Source organism: Mesocricetus auratus, unplaced genomic scaffold (genome assembly GCF_017639785.1).
Source record: "Mesocricetus auratus isolate SY011 unplaced genomic scaffold, BCM_Maur_2.0 Super-Scaffold_100043, whole genome shotgun sequence".
Classification (NCBI taxonomy): Eukaryota; Metazoa; Chordata; class Mammalia; order Rodentia; family Cricetidae; genus Mesocricetus; species Mesocricetus auratus.
In genome coordinates, this window is record NW_024429220.1 from 7,977,616 (window position 1) to 7,999,469 (window position 21,854).

General features: G+C 38.1%; 1 protein-coding gene across 1 annotated transcript in view; it reads left to right on the forward strand.

Annotated features, from left to right (window-relative positions):
* The window catches only part of Kmt2e (lysine methyltransferase 2E (inactive)), a 50,519-nt gene that overhangs the window by 26,405 nt on the left and 2,260 nt on the right, over positions 1-21,854 (forward strand). Inside the window, 17 exon segments of the mRNA XM_013121086.3 lie at positions 769-999; positions 1,111-1,241; positions 3,053-3,170; positions 4,190-4,299; positions 6,452-6,716; positions 7,449-7,547; positions 13,256-13,420; positions 14,037-14,345; positions 16,730-16,984; positions 17,148-17,292; positions 17,743-17,993; positions 18,295-18,351; positions 18,479-19,042; positions 19,993-20,279; positions 20,835-20,923; positions 21,022-21,147; positions 21,295-21,380. Of these exon segments, the coding sequence (XP_012976540.1) occupies positions 769-999; positions 1,111-1,241; positions 3,053-3,170; positions 4,190-4,299; positions 6,452-6,716; positions 7,449-7,547; positions 13,256-13,420; positions 14,037-14,345; positions 16,730-16,984; positions 17,148-17,292; positions 17,743-17,993; positions 18,295-18,351; positions 18,479-19,042; positions 19,993-20,279; positions 20,835-20,923; positions 21,022-21,147; positions 21,295-21,380 (3,288 nt within the window).

A 21,854-nucleotide genomic window follows, 5' to 3' on the forward strand; every position in this document is an offset into this window, starting at 1 on the left:
GGCCTTGACCTCACTGTGCCTAGTGAACAGTCCTCTTAAATCAGCATCCTTAATAGCTGGAGGTGCAGGTTTGTGCAACAAATGTTGCCTGGTAGGCTTGGCTTGCAGATAGAGATGACTTGGTGTTTAAGAGTGCAAACAGAGTATTCAGTTTAGAACATACAGGTTTACTGCTGTGGAAGTAGATATTGGCAGTGTGCAGAATCAGAAATTCTTTTTTTAATTTTTTTTTCCACTACCAGAGGATTGATTCACTTTGTTTTTTTTTTTTTGTTTTGTTTTGTTTTTTTTTTTTTTTTTTTTTTTACGAGACAGGGTTTCTCTGTATTGTTTTGGAGGCTGTCGGTCCAGCCAGGCCTCGAACTCACAAGAGATCCGCCTGCCTCTGCCTCCCGAGTGCTGAGATTAAAGGCTTGCGCCACCACCGCCCGGCTTTGATTCAATTTTAAGCATTTGACTTTATTGATTTATTGATATCTTTAAATTGTGTGCCATAGTGATGATGACTCTTGAATTTTTATTTCAATGTAACTCTGCCCCATGCTTTTCTCAGCTGTGGCATGTAGCTTAAAATTTAACGGGCTAATTTATGAGCTTTTACTTGGGATTGCCTTAGATAGCAAACACTGTAGTTTCTATTCCTTTATACAAATTGCTACTTACGTGTGTGTGTGTGTGTGTGTGTGTGTGTGTGTGTGTGTGTGTGTGTGTGTGTGTGCGCACGCGCGCTTAAATCCTAAGAGTAATCCTTATTTGGTATGATTTTAGGGTTCGGCACCAGAAATTGATCCTTCATCTGATGGTTCAAATTTTGTATGGGAGACGAAAATGAAAGCCTGGATGGATCGCTATGAAGAGGCAAACAGTAACCAGTACAGTGAAGGTGTTCAGAGGGAGGCTCAAAGACTAGCTCAAAGACTAGGCAGTGGGAATGACAGCAGAGACATGAACAAGTCAGAACTGAGTACCAACAACTCACTCTTCAAACCTCCTGTAGAGGTATATGTCACTTGTCAAAAATTGTGCAGCTGCCTCTGCTTTATGTGTATCTTTAGTTGGAGGGAAATTAACCAATCTAATTTCTACATTTACTGCACTTATTGATTCTAGAGCCATATACAGAAGAATAAAAAAATTCTGAAATCTGCCAAAGATTTGCCTCCTGATGCACTTATAATTGAATACAGAGGGAAGTTTATGCTGAGAGAACAGTTTGAAGCAAATGGATATTTCTTTAAAAGGTATGTGTGTGTGTGTGTGTGTGTGTGTGTGTGTGTGTGTATGTGTGTGAATGTGTTGGTTTTCTGTAGTTAAATTTTTTTTTGTTTGTTTGTTTTTTCGAGACAGGGTTTCTCTGCATAACAGCTCTAGCTGTCCTGGAACTTGATCTGTAGACCAGGCTGCTCTTGAACTCACAGAGATCTGCTTGCCTCTGCCTCCCAGTGCTGGGACTAAAGGTGTGCACCACCACTGCCTGGTGGGTTTTGTTTTGTTATTTTTTTTTTTTTTTTGAGTTGTTTTTATTCGGTAAACCTTGTTGGCCTGGAACTCTTTTTATTCTTACTGCTTTGGCCTGCTTAATGTTGCATTTACAGAGATGAGCCACTACCCCCAACAAAATGAATGTGTGTATGAGACACACAAACACACACATTTCCACTGCCCCATATCCCAGGCTAGCTGGCCTGGCAGCATCCAGAGACTTTCTACCTCCCAACTTGATGTAGAAGCATTGGGATTGCACCATGCCGTACCTAGATGTATAGATTCTGAGAATTCTAACTCAGTCCTTAAAATTTCATGGCAAGTATTTTACCTGCTGTGCTGTCTCCTTAGTCCGTCCCTGATTTTTTGAATACTGTGCCTAGATGGTTATGTGACTTTTCTATTGTGTGATCATTTCAGTATTTTCAAGTATAGTGAGGTTGGCATGCCTATGATAACATTTCTAGTGTGCTGGCATATAAAAATTTATTTCCCAGCCTCTTGCCAATTTCTGTGTTGCTGAATTCTAAAGTAAGCTACTTTAGACAAGTGAAAGCAAGATAACTTAGCTATCTAGGGTGTCTGTCAGGAATTCTCATCACCTAAGATTGTCAAGAACCTCTCTACCCATTACCTAAGTTGTAACATACTTGCTAGAATCTGAAAAGAGAGTAGTGATTAAAAGTAAAACTCCCCTTCTTCATTAGACAGGATTAGTAATGTTCTTAGGCAACTATCACCACTTTAATTCCTACTTTGTTGGTATTAGAATGGCTTTGGAGGCTTCTTTTGTGGTTTGGGATTCTGGTGGAGAATTTATTTGATCTTCTGATAGCCATTACTTTTCTTAGGTATAGAAATATGTTCTTGTCTTTAAATCTGTACTGTTTAATACGTTAACATTATTAAAACATTCTTAGTTTGTAAACCATGAAAGACACATAAGATCTATGCCTCTTATCTGAAATTAGTATAAATCTGTTTTAACTACACCAAGAAACGGTGCTTTAAAGACATTGTGTTTATTTATCTTGTAAAGAATTTCTGCCTACAGGGGTGGGGGAAATGGCTCAGCAGTTAAGAGCACTGGCTACTCTTGTAGAGGACATGATTGGGATTCCCAGCACCCTCATGGTCGCTCACAACCATCTATATAACTCCAGTTCCAGGAGATCCAAGTCCCTCTTCTGACTCTGGGTACTAGGCCATAGTTGGTACACAGACATGTACAGGAAAAATGCCCATACACATAAAAAATAAAGATTAAAAATTTTATTTAAAAAAATTTCAGCCCTTAATTGCTTTTGACTTAGGCAACTTGAGGCAGACACAAGTCTGCTAATATTCAAATACTTGCTTTATTGCCAACTGCATCTTAGAAATTTCTTAATTGTTATGTTTACCTCTAATGAATAAAGAGGAAATTGTAAAGTTTTGTTGTCTGCTTGTTTTGTGGCATTAGGGACTAAATTGAGGACACGTTGCCTGCTAGGGCAAGCACTTTACCACTAAACTATATCCTCTAGACCTGTTATACTAAAAGCTTGTACTACTTCTTTGTTTGTAGGCCATACCCTTTTGTTTTATTCTACTCTAAGTTTCATGGGCTAGAAATGTGTGTTGATGCGAGGACTTTTGGGAATGAGGCTCGATTCATCAGGCGTTCTTGTACACCCAATGCAGAGGTAAGCTTATTTTAGGAGAAATAGGAACACAAAATATGAAAGTCTGCACCTATGTTATTTTGTTCAATATTTTTCTTTTGTCCACATTTAGGTGGTAATCTCTTAAGATTACTATCCATAAGCTGTACATGGTTGTGCACGGACTCTTTTCATCTTTGGGAGGCAGAGGCAATTCAGAGCTGGCCTGCTCTTCATAACAAGTTCCAGGCCAGCCACTGCTACATAGTGGGACCTCGTCTCACATTTTTTTTTACTTTCTTTATCTACGAAACTCTGATTTTTTTCCTTGTAAGAGGGAATGTTACATATGTTTATATTGGAAACGCTGTTTGTATCACATAGCTAAAAGCTAAAGTAGATGTAATATTTTTACATGTATATATAGTGTGTATCTGTTTACGCACATATGTATATATGTGGCAGCCCACTAATGGAAATCAGGACAGCACATTGGGAGAGTCACTTCTGTCTTCTCCCATGTGGGTTCTCAGGACTGAGCTCTAAAGAGGGTTACCAGCAAACCAGCCCTAAAGTAGATTTTACTAGTTTTATAGCCGTGTCAGTACTTCTTGTGTGTGTGGTGGTTGAGACTGACTCTAGAACCTCACACGTCATACATGTGTTCTACCACTGAACTACATCCCAGCCTTGTATGCCTTGATTTATGTGTAAAACAGTAGTTCTGAACTAAAAGAGTATTGTGGGAAGGGAAACTGTCAAGAAAAGTATTCATACTCAGATGATGAGAATGCAGTGGCATATTTTTGAGTGTTAGAGGATAGGCTGTAGGGGTGAGTGTTGGCTGTGTACTATCGAAAGCCTGTCAGGTGATGACTGTTTTGTAAGTCTTATGATGAATGACCGTTTCCATGTCATGTTTGTAAAATGCTTTTAAGAATATTTTTAGCCAGTCCTGGTAGTGTAGTGAGACACTGTATCAAAAACAAACACCATAAACTGATAATAATGAATAATCTTTCTAATATTGTATAGTAATATAAAATTATGCTTCTTAACAGGTAAGGCATGAAATTGAAGACGGAACGATACATCTCTACATTTACTCTATACAGAGTATTTCAAAAGGGACTGAAATTACTATTGCCTTTGATTTTGACTATGGGAATTGGTAAGTTCAAGTTAGTGAATGTCTTAGCTGTTTCAAGTAGATTAATGTCATCATAATTTGGACATTGTTATTAATTATCATGAGTCAGTTGAAGTATCTGGAATTAAGTGTGCTGTTATCAGCAATCCCATCCTTCCTTGTTACTTATTTCATAGACTTCAATGTCATGGAGTGTTCAGACCTTCTAATTATTAACTTTAACCTACCTGTACACTTAATTTACTATACTATATTACGTGAGAGTTTTTTTCTCACTTTCTTATACTTCAACTTGTTTAATAACTTCCTTGATCATTTGTTATAAACACTGAACACATAATTTTTTTTCGTAAAAACAAAAGATACTGTACCAATTTTTCTTTGCGTTGTATATCCTGCAATCAAACTTTCAGAACTATTGTTTTGAAATGTAATGGGGGAAATCATCAATTTGTGATTTAAAAAAAAGCTATTTGTGTTTTTAAAACTATAATAATAAAACACAAATATCCATGTACTTATTTTCCAAATTAAGAAATCAGTTGTGGTTGCGTGGTTTTCTCTTTTTTGAGGGTAAAGAAGAAGATTTAGGCTAGCCAAGACTCCCTAAGATGTTCTGGAACTCTGCTTTTCCAGCCTCTGTTTCTCCAGGGATGGAATTACACATACAGACTCTCACTCTTTTTGAATTCTTTGTGTTTTGTAGTCTTTAAGGTTATAAACATTTTAATTTGTTTCCTCCTGTATCTCATTGTTTGTTTGTTTTTATGTCTGTATGTCAGTGTATACGACATGGGTGGATGCCAGAGGCCTGAATAGGGCGCTGCAGCTGGATCTGGGTTGGGAGCTGTCTAGCTGTGGGTGATGGGAACCAAACTGGAGTTCTCTGAAAGTGCTCTTCATCCTCCTACATATTATTAAACATTTTATGACAGACATCATTTCTAGAATTAAGATGTAAAGTATGCATTATTGTTTCCTTTACCTTCAATATGTATCTCTACTGTTGAGTCATAGTTATCATAACAATGTGGCTTTTCCCTTTTTTAAAAAATATTTGTGTGTGTGTTTATGTGAATGTATATCACATATGTATTGGTTCCTGCATGGGCCAGAAGAGGACTCTGAGTCACATGGAGGTAGGGCTCTGCTGTGATGGGCCCCTCTATGGGTACAGGGCTGTAAACTTGGGGCTTGCCCTGCTGCCTTAGTCTCCCCAGTTTTTTAAGCTTTTAACCTCTCAGAAGGGGGAAATGAAACAAAATGGATCAGTTTGCTGCTTCAGGAGACTGTTATCCCATAGAAGTTCAGAGTATAAACTTTCAAAGATCTGTGTAGTTTTATATCTCGCTTGATTACTTGTGATGTAACCATACACCAGTTTCAGCATCTCTTTGTGACTCCTTAGCTCGAGATTGAGAATACTACTCACTTAATGGAATGTTTTGAACTGTTGGCAAGTTAACACATGTGAACTGTTTAAAGCAGTTTCTGGCATAGAGTAACCATTGAGGTAAACACAAGTTGTTGCTATCAGACTTCTGTGTAATTTAGAAACCCATAAGCCTAAGCTTTAAGGTCATCAATAATATTGAGAGTATTAATAATTTAGTTACTGAGAAGATGAGGGATAGTATAATCTTTCAGGCCCCCATTTAAAAGAGAGAAGACTTAGAATTAAGTTTTCTTCTAGGCATCTTTTAAGGAAAACTGGTTATTAAAATTATTCCTTAAAGTATATTACAAACTAAGTAAGACGTGGTATTTATCATAGCTAGCATTTTCTTTAATTGAAGAGTCAGCATAACACTATCACACCAAGTAAGGGTAGTTTCTGCTTTCATGCTGTCTACACTGCACAAGCTATCGTACCCTTTTACTTTAATAGGCTGTGTTCAAAACCAACACTAAAGGCTGGGGCTCCTGCTCAGTGCTATAACACTTGCCTAGCATATTTTAAGCATTTACCTTTGGGCTCAATCCCCAGTAGCACAAAATAACAAAAATCAGTATATACTACTTTATTTTTATGGAAAAGAACATTAATTTTGTCATAGTTACCAGGAACTTATAATTAATAACAACTTGAATTTTATAGAGTTACAGTTTAAAAGAGATTATGAACTTCTCAATCTTGTTTTATATAGTAATATTTACCTGGTTATCATTTCAGTAAATACAAGGTGGACTGTGCATGCCTCAAAGAAAATCCGGAGTGCCCTGTTCTAAAACGGAGCTCAGAATCGACAGAAAACATCAATAGTGGTTATGAGACCAGAAGGAAAAAAGGAAAAAAGGAGAAAGATATTTCAAAAGAAAAAGATATACAAAATCAGAATATTACTTTGGATTGCGAAGGAACAAACAACAAAATAAAGAGTCCAGAAACAAAACAAAGAAAGCTTTCTCCACTGAGACTATCAGTATCAAATAATCAGGTACTACTCTCTCCTAATTCTCAAGGAAATTATTTTAAAGAAGAAAATGTTGTATTTAAACATCTTTTTAAGCATAAAAATCACTTAACAGTCTAAATATTTTTTCGATGCTGGAGATATAACATAGGGCCAACACATGGTAGGCAAGGGTTCTACCACTGTGCGTTATCCCCAGCCCTATTTTTGCTATTTACTTTTAGATATGATTTCCTACAATAGATGTCAAATTATTAAGAAACAAAGAGGTTGACAAAATCTTAGAGAGTTAAACATTTTCCTAAGACGGGGTAATTAAAGACATTCCAGATAGCATGGGTTTTTGCTGTTTCTTTAAGACAGTGTCTTACTCTGAGGCTAGCCTTGAACTTAGATCTGTCTACTTCTGCCTCCAGAGTATAGGATTAATGGTGTGTGCCTCCATGTCCCATATCTAGCTGTCTTAAGTATTGAATTGAACAGTGAAAATTTCACATCTGCAGGTTTGGTGAAAATTTGTTCCGGACAAATATGAATGTAAGCACACTACTATATTTGATAGGAACTTCATAAAACATAATTACTTGCCTTGTATGAATTTGAAAACTTTGTTTAGACATTCGGATTTTGGTGGGCTTCCTATTTCACACATTGAATTGTGGTTAAAACATACATTGCATAGTTCCAATTTTTTAGATGGATTTTTAGATGGAATAATAGTTTAGTGTTAATAGTAATGTCATCTCCATTTTTCAGGAGCCAGATTTTATTGATGATATGGAAGAAAAAACTCCTATTAGCAATGAAGTAGAAATGGAATCTGAGGAGCAGATTGCAGAAAGGAAAAGGAAGATGGTAAGCTGGGAAGCTAGTGGCTGCTTATGGTACCTTGGGCTGGGGCAGCTGTTCCTCTATGAGTTAACTACCTTTATGTGGGTTTCTGTCTTTCACAATAGCCAATTTGGGGCTCATGACATGACATTGAGCATTTGTATTTGTCTTTGCCATTACCATTTAGATATACTTTTTATTTTTACTGACTTTCATTGGGCATTCAAGAATATATGTCAACTTAAGAAATAACTTAGAATATTTTTAGAGCCAAGAATTTTTAATAAATGTAATGCTACAATTATTGTTCAGTATGTCTTTTCATTAGCTAAATATATTGTTTCTTTTCATGATTTAAGACAGAAACAGAACTTTAAACTTTATATTATTATTACTAAATCAGGTAAGAATAACTTAGCAAAACTTCAAGATCCACCATGGTGTACCAGCCACAGTCTGTATTTTTACAGTTACCATAAAAAAAAGCTCTATCTCCCTCATGATTTATCTGCAAATGTTTTTGTCAGTATAAATTGGACAAGAAATTGTAAGTCATTTGTAGCAGCAGAAGTGTAATGACTCATACCTGTAGTCTCAAAGAGTTTGTAGGAATGGAATGATAGGATTACTATGAGATGAATAGGTAAGTAATTACAGGGCTGGAGTATAACTTGGTAAAATAACTGCCCCCTAAGTGACTAAAACTAGAAGTTTTGTTTACGGAAGTATAACATGGGAAGCCCTGTAAAGTATAAATGATGGTGTCATTTTGAAAAGATATGAAATAAAACTTAAACACCTTTGCCTCCTTGACCCTAGCTTCATGATCATTGTAATCTTAATTCTAACTAGAACATTACTTTGATGTTTAGTTTATTGATGTAAATAAGTTCCTAAATAATATGGTTTTTCTTCTCAAAGCCTTATTTGACTTTGAAAAAAATGAATTTGAATCAGCTTTTGTTCTTGACGACCCTGTCATTTTCACTGGCTATATTAATACCAAGTTGGATAGAAGAGAGTCAATACCAATGGTTAAAATTCTTTGTTATGTAGCACAAGTCATTAGGAACTACTAGCTAATATATTCCATTTACCATATTTTGATAAAGAAGAATCAGAAATGCTATCCTCCAAGTCAAGTTCTATGGAATCTTTGTATACGATTTTAGCAAAATAGAATTGTTTTGCTGATTTTTATCTATATAAACAATGCTTTGCTCAAGTCAAGTAGCTTAAACTTGGAGTCCATGGAAGTTGACTCATTATGATGAGACAAAATTGAGAATCAGTGAAAGGATGGTCAGGAAGTAAAGAGATCTCTGAACTTACCAGTGTCGTACTTGTTGCATAAACTCCCTGATGGCTTACTTGGAAGTTCTAGTAGGTGAGCACAACTACTCATACCCTTAATCAAAGGCTGGTCCTCCCCTTAATCAAAGGCTGGTCCTCCTTTAGCTGAGGTCATGTAGCCTTTTAAACTGATTGTGCAGCTTCAGGAGGGACACATACACATGAAGCTGGAGGAACATGGGAGGAAGGGGACATTTGGCTAGGCATCTAGATAAATCAAACCAACCCTGGTGATGAGTGGGTGACCGATATCTAAGCCAGATAACTTTCACATAATAACATAAACTTCTTATAAGACCTTGTTTATTATTATAACCTCAGCTGCTGAGGTGGGAAAAACCACATGGCTTTTAGAATGGTAGCAGCTTAGTAATGAGCCAAGAAAAGACAGGCCACGAGTATGAGCTAAATGAATCTTCACAGCCCAGCTCATGTCTGTAGGCATTGCCTAGAATCATGCATGACTCGCAGAGTTTTCAGAGGCAGGGTGTATTTCATGGATGTCTAATTTGACGTCTGTGAAGAAGTATGTTTTTGTTAGCCTTATCTGGACTTGAATACTTTGCAGCTTTGGGAGTCAGTGATGACTCTTCTGGAATTCCTGCTTCTTATTTTAGGGAACAAGTATCCTAGGGAAACACTATTATTTGTTAGAATCCATGCTGTTACTGATTAATTTAGAAGTGATTTAACTTGGGAAAAGTTTAGAAGGTGCCAAGCTTTAATATTATTAAAGGATGAGAGCAAGTTTGTTGCCAGAAACATCATCTGGTGACACAAGTATGATGGATATCATCCTAACTCCCCACCGCTTTCTACTTGTTGCTATTAAGCTGATGCTGACTAATTCTTGAGATTAGTAATCATCTTTGTTACAATGATATGTCTGTCCAAACAAAATGAGGTGGTTATGGTTTAGCTGCTTTGTAATAAATATTCAGAAATCTTTAAATATTTCCAGTTATTCCCCTTCACACCGTAGTGACCTATGCTTTATAAATTATTCACAAAAATCTGAGAGTTTCATGCATAGATAGGGTTTACTTATGTAAAACTAGGTGAACAGAGAAGGTGGAGCAGCTCTCAGAAAATGGGCATAGTGAATCTGAATGTCAAATAACATTGCTTTTAGGGGTGTGTGTAACTGTCATGTGATGCAGGAAATGGACAGTGCTCATTACTTTGGAATGACTTCCATTCATAATAGTCTTAGCCTTGCCATCTTTAAATAAAGTTCATTTGTCAGTTTTCATTTCTGTTTGACAGGGGTTCGGGGAAGCTTGTATTTCTAAAGTAAGTAGTCTTTTTTTCTGAATCATGAGATAGTTATTTGGTAGGTGCTTCCTCTTCTTCCACTTAAAGACAGCTTTGTGCTTCTCAGTTCTAGAATTGGGAATATCTTACTATTAGGGTTTTTTCAGCCTCTGAGTACTGAGACTGGGGCAGGGAGACTGGAAGGTTGCAGAGCTGTGGTCTCCCCAGCCAGCTCTTGCACTCTGGCCACTACAGGTCAGGGGTTCTGCTCTTGAGTCCAGGGATAATTTCTGTTTCAGGAGGAACACACATTTCTTCTAACACTAAGTTTACCTTACTTATGGTGCTCAGACTACAGGGTTTCAGATGTTTCAATTGAGTGGCAGCTTACCCAGTGCAGTTTGTTTTCCATAGCAAGATGGCGTAGTGGGTAAAGGCATACACTGCCAAATCTGATGACTGAGTACCATCTCCAGGACCCACATTGTGGAAGGAGAGAAGTGACTCCTTTCAAGTTGTCCTTCAGCATTTTGGAGTGCATACATTCCTTCCCACACATACATACACATAGAGATAAACTACATTTTAAATTGCACCTCAAGTAGGAAGAGGTAAGATTATTTTTTCTTCTGATTACAGGAAATTATAATACTAAGAAATATAAGAAATATAATACTAAGAAATATAAGAATAGTATATCGATAGGTCATGTGGAATATCCCACATACTCTAGCTAACTCTCCAGCATAACAGAATACCATATCTAGTTCTGAACCTGTCAGTTCCCCAGCTCACAGATAATGAAGGAGCTTTGGGCTCAGATAGAGCCATGGCTTGTAGCACTGTTTTAAACTACAGCCATTAGGATCTATAGTCTTGCTAGGGTTAATTAGGATGTTCAGTATTCCCTTGTCTCTCCACTAGCTCCAGTCCCCTATAAACCACATCAGACTTGAGTTAACATACTTTTCAGAGTTCTACAAAATGGTTGCAACTTCTTATTAAGTTACCAATTAATGCATTAGATACAGAGGTTAATATAAAAGCTGAATGAACTTGAGCTGGGCATGGTAGCACTTGTCTTTAATTACAGCACTTAGGAGGCAGAGGTAGGTATATATCTCTTGAGTTCAAAGACAGCCTGGTCTACATAGTGAGTTTCAGGATAGCCAGAGCTACACAGAGACCCTGTCTTTTAAAACAAACAAAGGAATGAATGAATAAGCTAGTGGTTTTTATTCATTCAGCCAATCCTTTATTCTCAAACATTTGTACAACTAAGAAATCTTGGTTAAAGTCATTAGGAATTTGTTTGGTGCTTTCAACTTTTGCTATATAATATTATGCTTGTAGAAACGTGTGTTGTGTGACCTCAGTGGTTAATTGGAAAGACCACCAATCAGGAAGCATGTAATTTATGTAAAGGCACTACCTTTGAGTCATCTACATATGTGGTGGGCTTTTGTTTCCTCAGTAGTATGCAATATGACATTTTCTAGACAGACTTAACCTTAACCAACTAATGATTATGAACCACCTCTCACATGTTTTGTTTAATCAACATGGATCTAGCTGTTTACACGACACAGTTTTATCTCAGATTCTCAACCTCACAGTCCAAAACAAGGAAACCCTGGATCATGTCAAAAAAAATCTGACATGCAATCATCACTGTCTAGGACAGCTATCACAAAGAAATCTGACATCCAGCCATCACTGTCTAGGACAACTATAATAAAGAAAATCTCTTCTTTGGGTATCTACCTAGTAGTTGACTTATTCGTCATCAGGAGAAATAGCTCACTGGGTAAGAGTGCTTACTGCTTACTCCCGTAGAGGACCTGGGTTCCTTGCCCAGAACCTAACATCCTGAGCTCACAACCGCCTATAACTCCATTTTTAGGAGATCTTATGCCCCTTTCTGGCCTCACAGGGTACCTGCATGCACATAGTTCACAGAAACTCACACAGGCAAACACACAAAAGTATTTAGAAAAATAATAATGTTGTAAAACAAGCTTGTTTCTTCTGAAAACTATTTTTCCCTAACTTAAAATGTTTTTAAAAAGAAGCAATCCTGAAAAGCAGTCCTGGTAGTTGAAGTCCTCCCTCCAACCAGATTCAACAGTGAGGCAATTTTAAGAATTGCTTTGTGAAGTCTAGATTTCTAAATGAAATTTTTAAAAGAAAAACACTTGATATACAGATACAGGGTTTGTTTGTTTTTAGTAGGAATTGAGTTAAGGTAAAGACAGAAACTTGTCTAACATTTTGGCTTTAAAATTTTCAGTTCCACTGGGCCACCATAGTGGTTCGTGCCTTCAATCCTAGCACTTGGGAGTCAGAGGCCAGCCTCTGAGTTCAAGGCCAGCCTGGTTTACAGAGCGAGATCCAGTGCTCCACTGCTACACAGAGAAACCCTATCTCAAAAAACAAAAAAACAAACAAACAAAAAAAAAGATGAAGAAGAAAGAAAAAAATTTTTCCAATTCTAAAAAGGGTGAGACGAGAAACTTCTCAAAGCGGTCCCCCCAGTGGAGCTGTTAGCACCTTTTGTTCCGTTACTGAATGTGTGTAAATCTCGGTCAGTAATTGTGCACTAAAGCTGAAGGTCTGTGGCAGCCAGAGCTTGAGTTTCTGATCTTTCTTTCTTCCCCACATCCATGACAATGAAGGAGGAAAGTCAAATGGACCTGCTTCCTGGTTGTGGCTGAGAGTTGAAGTATGTGCCCCACCCTCTGCTCAAGGCCTAAGTCTTGCTCTTAGTGTTCTCTGCCCTGTCTTGATGTGTCAGTGTAAGGAAGGAAGAGCAGAAGGTAGAGGAGCCTGGAAAGACTTGTGAGCGAGGGCAGAAGTAGAAGTGAGAGGTTTTTTTGTTTGTTTTTTTTTTAAGGCTTGTTTGCTGTATCATCCCTTCATGGTATACATTCTTGAAAACAGCTCACTGAGATGAAGTTTGGGATTCATACACATGCTAAGTGGCTGTAAACTGTTCCCCATCCAACCAACAATAGACTTGTTATGCTAGCAGTATCACAGCAGCTTTTAAAATCTGTCATGAACATTTGACATTTAGAATTTTTGCTTTGGAATAATGATATTTACTTCATACTTAAATTCCATAGACAAGAGAAGAAAGGAAAATGGAAGCAATTTTGCAAGCTTTTGCCAGACTTGAAAAGAGAGAGAAAAGGCGGGAACAAGCTTTGGAAAGGATCAGCACGGCCAAGACGGAAGTTAAGCCTGAGTGTAAAGAGTCACAGATTGTCACTGATGCGGAAGTTAGCCAGGTATCATTACTTTGAGATTGAAGGTACATTTACAGAAACCATTTCTGTGCGCTTGTACTGTTGTGTACATGTGGGGGTTCAGGGCAGCAACTCTGAACCCGTTCTGTCTCCATCATCTCAGCAGCCCATGAATCTTAAAACGGCACCCAGAGGTAGCCTTTTAAAGCGCTTTCAAATCCCATGGGAAATTTGGACTTGGAAGTAAGAAAGTATGCAAGTATTTTGGTTTGTTGGCTAATCCACAAAAGCTGCTACATGCCTGCCAACTTTAACTTGGTCCCCAGAGCCTATGTGCTGTACCCTCTCACATGCGCACACACAAAATAAATAAATTTTATTTATTATTATTTGATTTTTCAAGACAGGGTATCTCTGTGTATCCCTGGCTGTCCTGGAATTCACACTATAGACCAGGCTGGGCTCAAACTCAGAGATCCACCTGCCTCTGCCTCTGCCTCCTGAGTGCTGGGATTAAAGGTGTGTGCTACTACAACCCACATAAAATACATAAATTAAAAAAGATTCTGGAAAGCTAGTTTTTAAAGTAGATAATGTTGTATTTCAACCAAAACATATCTATAAGCATGAGAAGTCCCACTATTGTATTTTGACCTAGGAACAAGTAAAAGATGAAACTGCTATCAAGCCAACGCCTGCTAAAGTGAATAGAACTAAGCAGAGAAAAAGCTTTTCTCGCAGTAGAACTCACATTGGACAGCAGCGTCGGAGACACCGGACCGTCAGCATGTGTTCAGACATACAGCCATCTTCTCCTGACGTTGAAGTTATATCACAACAGAATGATATCGAAAACACTATACTTGCTGTAGAACCAGAAACTGAAACTCCAGCAGCAGAAATAATTACTGAAGTGGAAATTCCAGCACTTAATAAATGTCCCACAAAGTACCCCAAAACAAAGAAGGTATGAGTCCTAAGTAAGAACCATTTGCAAACAGGTGTCTCTTAACTGAAAATTAAACTGTCTTAAAAATTTACATCATTTTTACACTTACAGATATTTGATAAAGTATGAGAGGTACCAAATTGTCAAGAACATTTATAGTTATGAAGATTAAATACATTACAATTCATTATTTCTCTGAATAAGCTTTACTACCAATATATAAATATTCATCTCTGAAACTGGTTTTAACACACATCCTCTCTCCTGTGCCTACGGATCTAATCCAAGCACTCTACACCAGAGCCACACTCCCAGCTCTTACCCATGTCTGTGTACTTACAACTTATGGAGGTAGATCACAAGAATTAAAAGTGAAGAAACTTGTGGTTTCAGTAGAATGTATTAAGAATGTGGATTTAAAAGTTTTTTGGTATTTATTTGTATGTGCCTGAGTGCACATGTGGGCAGTGTTCCCCATCTACTATGTTGCTTCCAGGTTTGGCAGGAAAGTACCCTTATCCACTGAGTCATCTCTGAGGAAGATCACTTTTAGACAAATCATTAATAGAAATCTTTGAAAAATTATCAGAGTTAATGGTACAGTTTGAACTTTTCAGTTCAAGAGTAACTCTCTAACATTAGGGGCTGCTGTTTTTCTCTAAATGATAGCATACAGGGACGGGTGGCCCGTATTTTGGAACATTTTTTTGTTTTTTAGGCAGGGTTTCTCTGTGGCTTTGGAAGCTGTCCTGGAACTAGCTCTTGTAGACCAGGCTGGTGTCGAACTCACAGAGATCCGCCTGCCTCTGCCTCCCGAGTGCTGGGATTAAAGGTGTGGGCCACCACTGCCCAGCTTTATTTTGGAACTTTTTAGCTCTGTCTTTTTCTTACCTAATTTTATACAGTTTGTAGGCAGACTGTTAAACAATGAAAGTATGCATAATGAGTTCTGGTGTGAGTTCAAGATTATACGTCAGTGGTAGACTCTAATTTCCTTGCCACAGTCTCAGAGGTTTTGTTGGAGACATCGGTAATGTTTCATTTAAAGCTTCAATGCAAGTGGATACTTGCCTTCAATAGTAAGTGTATTTTTTACCTGTATTTGGAAGGAGAAAAATTAAATTTTTTTTGAAATGAAAAAAAATACTTTTTAAACTATTTTCTCAATTACAAATATTGTTTATATATATAAATATTTGTTAAAAGCAAATTGTTGGCAGTGCTATGTGTTTATTTGCAGCACATTTTATCATTCTGTTTAATATGTAGAATTGCATTCTCCTACAAAGACACACACAAGAAATTATATATAAAGGGAAAGGATGCAAAAATGCTTTGGAAGATAGGCAGTTTCTTGTATGTGTATGAGTATGTAATACTCCTGACAGTAAAAATGTTTCTAAGCAACTGTTTTGTTTGTTTGAAACAGTGAGGAGTCATTAGTCTTCAGCACCAGGTGTAACCGGGTAGCCAGGAGAGACTAGATTATAGGGCTGGGGTGTGGCTCAGTGGAACAGCACTTGCCAGGGTGTGCAAGGCCCTGGGCACGTTCCTAAGTGTTTGTGAAAGAACAACAACAAAGGCTGAGTTCTGTGCATGGGGAATGATGTCCAAGGCCTGTCAGTGTGGAGGTCTTTATCTCCAGGCAGCTGTGATGGGCACCTGCTCTTTCCTAAAAGCCCTACAGTCACAAGGAAAATAGAGAGCAAAGACCTACATTGTTTGTGGTGCTCACTGGTATCTCCTAGATTTTGCTATATTAAAAAAACAAATCAAACCAAAATGAAACGGGAAGGGAAGGGGGAAAAGGCCCCTGGTGCTAGCTGCAGGTGCTTACTGTATTGTAGCCCAGGTCAACCTCAAACTTCGTCAGTCTTCCTGACTCAGTAGGCGGTGCACCACCATGGCCTGCCAAAAATTAGTGTCTTTGTAATAGGAATTTTCTACATGTATCTATCTGTTTTCTCCCTATAAGACAGTACATAATAGTCCTTAGGCTAACAGGAAATGAAAGTACTGATAGTGGGGTTCTTCGTCACCACATAATATGAATAATTTTTGTTAAAGATTATTACTAATTATGCATGTGTGTCTGTCTGTGGGTATATGCACATGAGTGCCCATATCCATGGAGGCCAGAGTGTCAGATCCCCTGGAGCTGGAGTTACAGGCGGTTGTGAGCCACCTGACATGGGTGCTGGGAACCGAACTTGGGTCCTCTCTGAAGGAGCAATACTTGCTCTTAACCGCTGAGCCATCTCTCCAGCCCAATAACATGAATAATCTAAATTATCCAACTTATCGTCTTAGACGATGTACCAATATCTAATTTGATATTAGAATATTCTGTAGTGGAATCTGTGCAATTACTATATAGTGATCCAAATGTTTCTGTTCTCTAGCACTTGGTCAATGAATGGTTAAGTGAGAAGAATGAGAAGACAGGAAAACCTTCAGACAGCCTTTCAGAAAGGCCTCTGCGCATAACTACAGATCCAGAGGTGTTAGCTACACAGCTCAATTCTTTGCCAGGTCTCACTTACAGCCCCCATGTATACTCTACTCCTAAGCATTATATTAGATTTACATCACCATTCCTTTCGGAAAAAAAGAGAAGAAAAGAAACTACTGAAAACATTTCTGGCTCATGCAAAAAGGTAAACTTTTCTTTGGATATAAAAATCTAGGAGAAGCCAAATGCAAATTCAGTCCTTACTAGAGCTCCTCACAATGAAATGCTTTTGTGATTGGCTTTGCATTTATAGGGTATGTAATAGTTGCAAACTAATCCTTATACGTTTATTGTTTGTTTTTATTCAGCGATGGTTGAAACAAGCCCTAGAAGAAGAAAATTCAACAATTTTACATAGATATCATTCACCTTGTCAGGAAGAATCCAGAAGCCCTACAGTTAATGGTGAAAATAAAAGTCCACTACTGTTAAATGACAGCTGTTCCCTCCCAGGTAGTGCTTCTCTTGGGTGCTGTGTTAGTGTGAGGAACTATTAGTTAGTTAGTGTGAGGAACTGTGGCAAGAAAAAGCAGCTACTGCTCCAGGGCTCTGCTTGCAGACCTTTGCACAGAGACATGAAAACGTAGATGGAATAACTAGTTTAAGTTGGGGTTTTGTGGGGGCTAGGTGCTTTTCAGTGGATTCAAAAGGATGCCAACACATCAGTTACAGTAACAGCAGTACTTAATAAAAGCAGACTTTTTTGTGACTTGTAGGGCTTATAAGCTTCAGGCAAAATAATATTTGCTAATACTGAAACTTTTGGAGGCTTAAGGAAGATGATTTCATGTTAGTACCATTTTTAAAAATACAATAGTTTGGGGGTAAAAGTCATCTTCATAACTGTTCCTTATAGCAAATACCAGCAGTATGATTTCTTATAGATGATTATTTTACCAACAGATTTAACTACACCACTAAAAAAAAGAAGACTTTATCAGTTGCTAGATTCTGCCTACTCAGAAAGCTCCACCCCTACTCCTTCACCATATGCTACACCAACTCACACAGACATCACTCCTATGGACCCAGCATTCGCCACTCCTCCACGGATCAAATCAGATGATGAAACTTACAGAAATGGTTATAAACCCATATATTCACCCGTGACCCCAGTAACTCCTGGCACACCAGGAAACACTATGCACTTTGAGGTGAGACATTTCAGGGGACAGGGAGGAGAAATGGCTATTCCTGGGAATATGTGTTTATCAAACTTTTTGGCAAACCCATTCCTGCCTTGTTAACTAGTGTGGTAAGAAACTAAGAAAAGTGAGAACCTATATTTATATAAATTTAAACATTTTTATTTGTGCCACAATGAGCATTTTTTTGTTATATCAGATTGGCCTAAAAATAAAATCTATGCATTAGTCTTTTCATTTAAGTTTTCATGTCTACAAATAGAGGTGGTTGTACTTTTAATTTCTAATTTTGCTCATTACTTTTATGTAGAATATTTCTTCCCCAGAAAGTTCTCCAGAAATAAAGAGACGTACCTACAACCAAGAGGTAAGGAATTATCAAAAAACCATTCATTTGCTGATTTTCTCTAATATTATTTTGCTTAAATTACTGTTAGATAGTAAATTGTCCCTAAATGGCATTGTGTGATTCCCCTTCCTCCTACCATCAACAGGGATATGACAGATCTTCAACCATGCTATCATTGGGGCCTTTTAGAAATTCCAACTTAACTGAACTGGGCCTTCAAGAAATAAAGACTATTGGTTACCCCAGCCCTAGGAGTAGGACTGAAGTCAATAGGCCTTGCCCAGGGGAAAAAGAATCGGTGTCAGACCTTCAACTGGGACTCGATGCAGTCGAGGCAGCAGCCTTACAGAAAACCATGGAAATACCAGCCCACGACAGGACTGAGCCCAGCAGCCAACTGGACTCGAGCCACTCTGGACGAGGTACACTGTATTCTTCCTGGGTAAAGAGTCCCGACAGAACTGGAGTTAACTTCTCAGTAAACTCCAATTTGAGGGACTTGACACCTTCACATCAGCTGGAAATTGGAGGAGGCTTCCGAGTAAGTGAGTCAAAGTGCCTGATGCAGGACGACGCCAGAGGCGTGTTTATGGAGACAGCGGTCTTTTGTACCTCTGAGGATGCACTTGTGTCTGCTTTCGGACAGACTGTGAATGACAGTTTGATCGACGGGAGTTGTACACCCCAGAATCCACCACAAAAGAAAAAGGTTATAATTTAACAATTTACAGTCTCTTGAATGGGTTTTTTTTCCCCGCACTCTTAAAGGTTTTTGGTAGTTACAGCATGTGTTATATGAGGCATTTGTAACACTTGGTGATGTAAGTTAAGGTATTTTTTGTGTACATTTTTAAGCTTTTTGTAAGTAATCTGATGTTCCTAAGGAAGTAAAAATTATAGTGAAATTAAACATCTAATAAGAAATGTAGTTTGAGATAAAAACCTCAAGGTGATTTTTGAAACAGTAATCTTTAAAAATAAATGCCTCCACAAAACCATACATAGATAATACTTGTTCTTGTTTCTCTTATTTTACATTGAGCAGGCAGCCTTGGAGAGAAGAAATGCCTCTTTACCATCTCATAATACTTACAGTATTTAGGCCATGGATGTAAGAGTGTTTTGGAAAGTATGATTCTGTTTGATAAGATTCCTAATTTTGAGACAGAATGCCTTATTTTGCAAGAATGGGAGAAACGCTTATTTGTTAAGTAACTGATGTATATATACAAGTCAAAGCATTTTAGTGATATGTGCTTTTAATTTTTATAACAGAGTCCAGTTGGCAACTTTGTGGGAAGCAATGTAGTATAGTGGAAAGAGCACGGGCTTTCAAATAAGACCTAGGTTCGAATCCCGGCTCCAACACTCACCAGCTGTGTGACCTGGAGTGAGTGAGTTACTCAATTTCCTCATCTGTAAAATGGGGATGATAATATACCTATTTCTTAAGGTTGCTGTGAGGATTAAATGAGATATTGCATATAAATCAGCTAAATACAATGCCTGGCATATAGTAGGCATTTAATAATTGCTAATTATTCATGGAAAATTCAATTATTTTATATAATTTTCCTAAATGCTACAGTATCCTTTTTAAAGAATAAATTGATTCTGATATATAAAACAAGAATGAAAGATTCTTTCTTCTTGTTTAAGGTTTCTCTTTTAGAATACCGGAAGAGACAACGAGAAGCTAGGAAAAGTGGCTCTAAGACAGAAAGCTTTGCTGTGATCGGCGTGTCACCTCACACAAGTGGGAGCCTGAGCAACAGTGGCGATGCATGTGTCCATGGCAGTGAAAATGGGGAGCAGGCAGAAAACCAGGCTAACTCGCCTTTACCACCGCCAACGGCTACTCACAATGCCTCCTGTGAAGAGGGCAGTAGTAACTGTCCTGCTAAAGACGCCAACACCAGTGAGAAGAAAGACCCAGAAGTTCAGTGGTAAGCCCCTTCCAAAATGTGCCATTGTACAAGGAGGAAAAAAAACAGTTGAAGACAGAAGCAGCCTCGTTAAGATGTGTCTCAGCAAACAGGAAAAAGACCACACTCACTTATTCGAGGCCAGCCTGGTCTACAAAGAAAGTTCCAGGACTACTCAAAGAAACCCTGTCTTGAAAAAAACAACAAAAAAGTGCTAAAACAAACAATAATTCCCACTCAAACTTACAAGTTTGACACTGGCATTTTGTTGGGAGTATTTTTGTTCCCTTTGGTAAAGGAACCTTATAAATGTTAACACAATATTTCCAACATACCTTCCTTTTTATGAAGAAATTGTCAAACACAAATGTTAGTCTGATTTCAAGTAAACAGGAATAAAAATCTCAGTTTGGAGTACAGTTAGCAACAAGACAAGCTGTTTTCAAAGGTTTAATACCAAGGTATTGTCCCAGTATAGCAACATCCTTCATGTGAAGGCCATTTCACTCATTAAGAGACAGGCAGTGTAGTGTAGATGGCAGCAGCTTCTCTGACCAGAGAATTTTTATTTTAAAGGACTGCCTCTACTTCAGTGGAGCAAGTGAGAGAAAGGAGTTATCAGAGAGCATTACTGCTCAGCGACCACCGGAGAGATAAAGACAGTGGTGAGTGTCCTTGCTTCTTCTCTACCAAGTGGGGCTGGCTATTTGTCCCTGTTCCCTGTGAGCACTAATGTTCTGGGTCTGCTCTGCTTCATCTCTAGGGGGAGAATCACCATGTGTCTCATGCTCACCGAGTCATGTTCAGTCTTCACCTTCATCTCATTCAAATCACATTCCCCAGGTGCACACTAAGAGCCTAGGCCCTTCTTTGAGTGAACTTGTAGCAGGTCAGTAAATAGATGACCTATCATGGCTATTATTTTAAAGTACTTTATGGTCAGAAAAAAAGCTCTGTACAATGGGCACTGTGTGTCTGTGTGTGACAGTACTTGTTTCTAATCTTACACTGATTGTAGGTTTCTTCTGCCTTACAGATCCTGACCCCGAAAATCCAGAACCCACAATTGTGAGTGAATGTCCATCCCCTGACATTTCTCAGAGCCCCTCAAAAATAAGCAAGGTAATAACATTGACTTTCAAGCCTGGCCATTCACACTGTTTTTCCTGTTACATCAAGTATTTGTGATTTCTATGTACTCCTATTTTCTCATCCTTAAGCTCTGCTCAACATTGTAGTCTTCTCAGTACCCTTCTGTAGCTCACATTCCCCCCGAAGTGTTTACTCCTACTCTCATGGGAAACAATTTTATGACCAGCCAGTCAGCATTCCATATACAAGAGCTCAGGTGACATACGTAAAAAGGAATGCTCTCCACCGTGCTCTGTGAAGAGCCTTTGTGTGTCCCACTATAAGCTAAAAGGTGGGGTATCTGAATAGTGCCTGCCAACATCATCAGTCTCTATACTTGTTTTAGTCACACTACTTCCTGCCCTCTTTTAAAATTATTAAATAACGTTAAGTATCAGTAAGAGTACCTGACATATTTTTAAAATTTATATAAACAAAAAATTTATGTGAGTTTTTTTTTCTTCA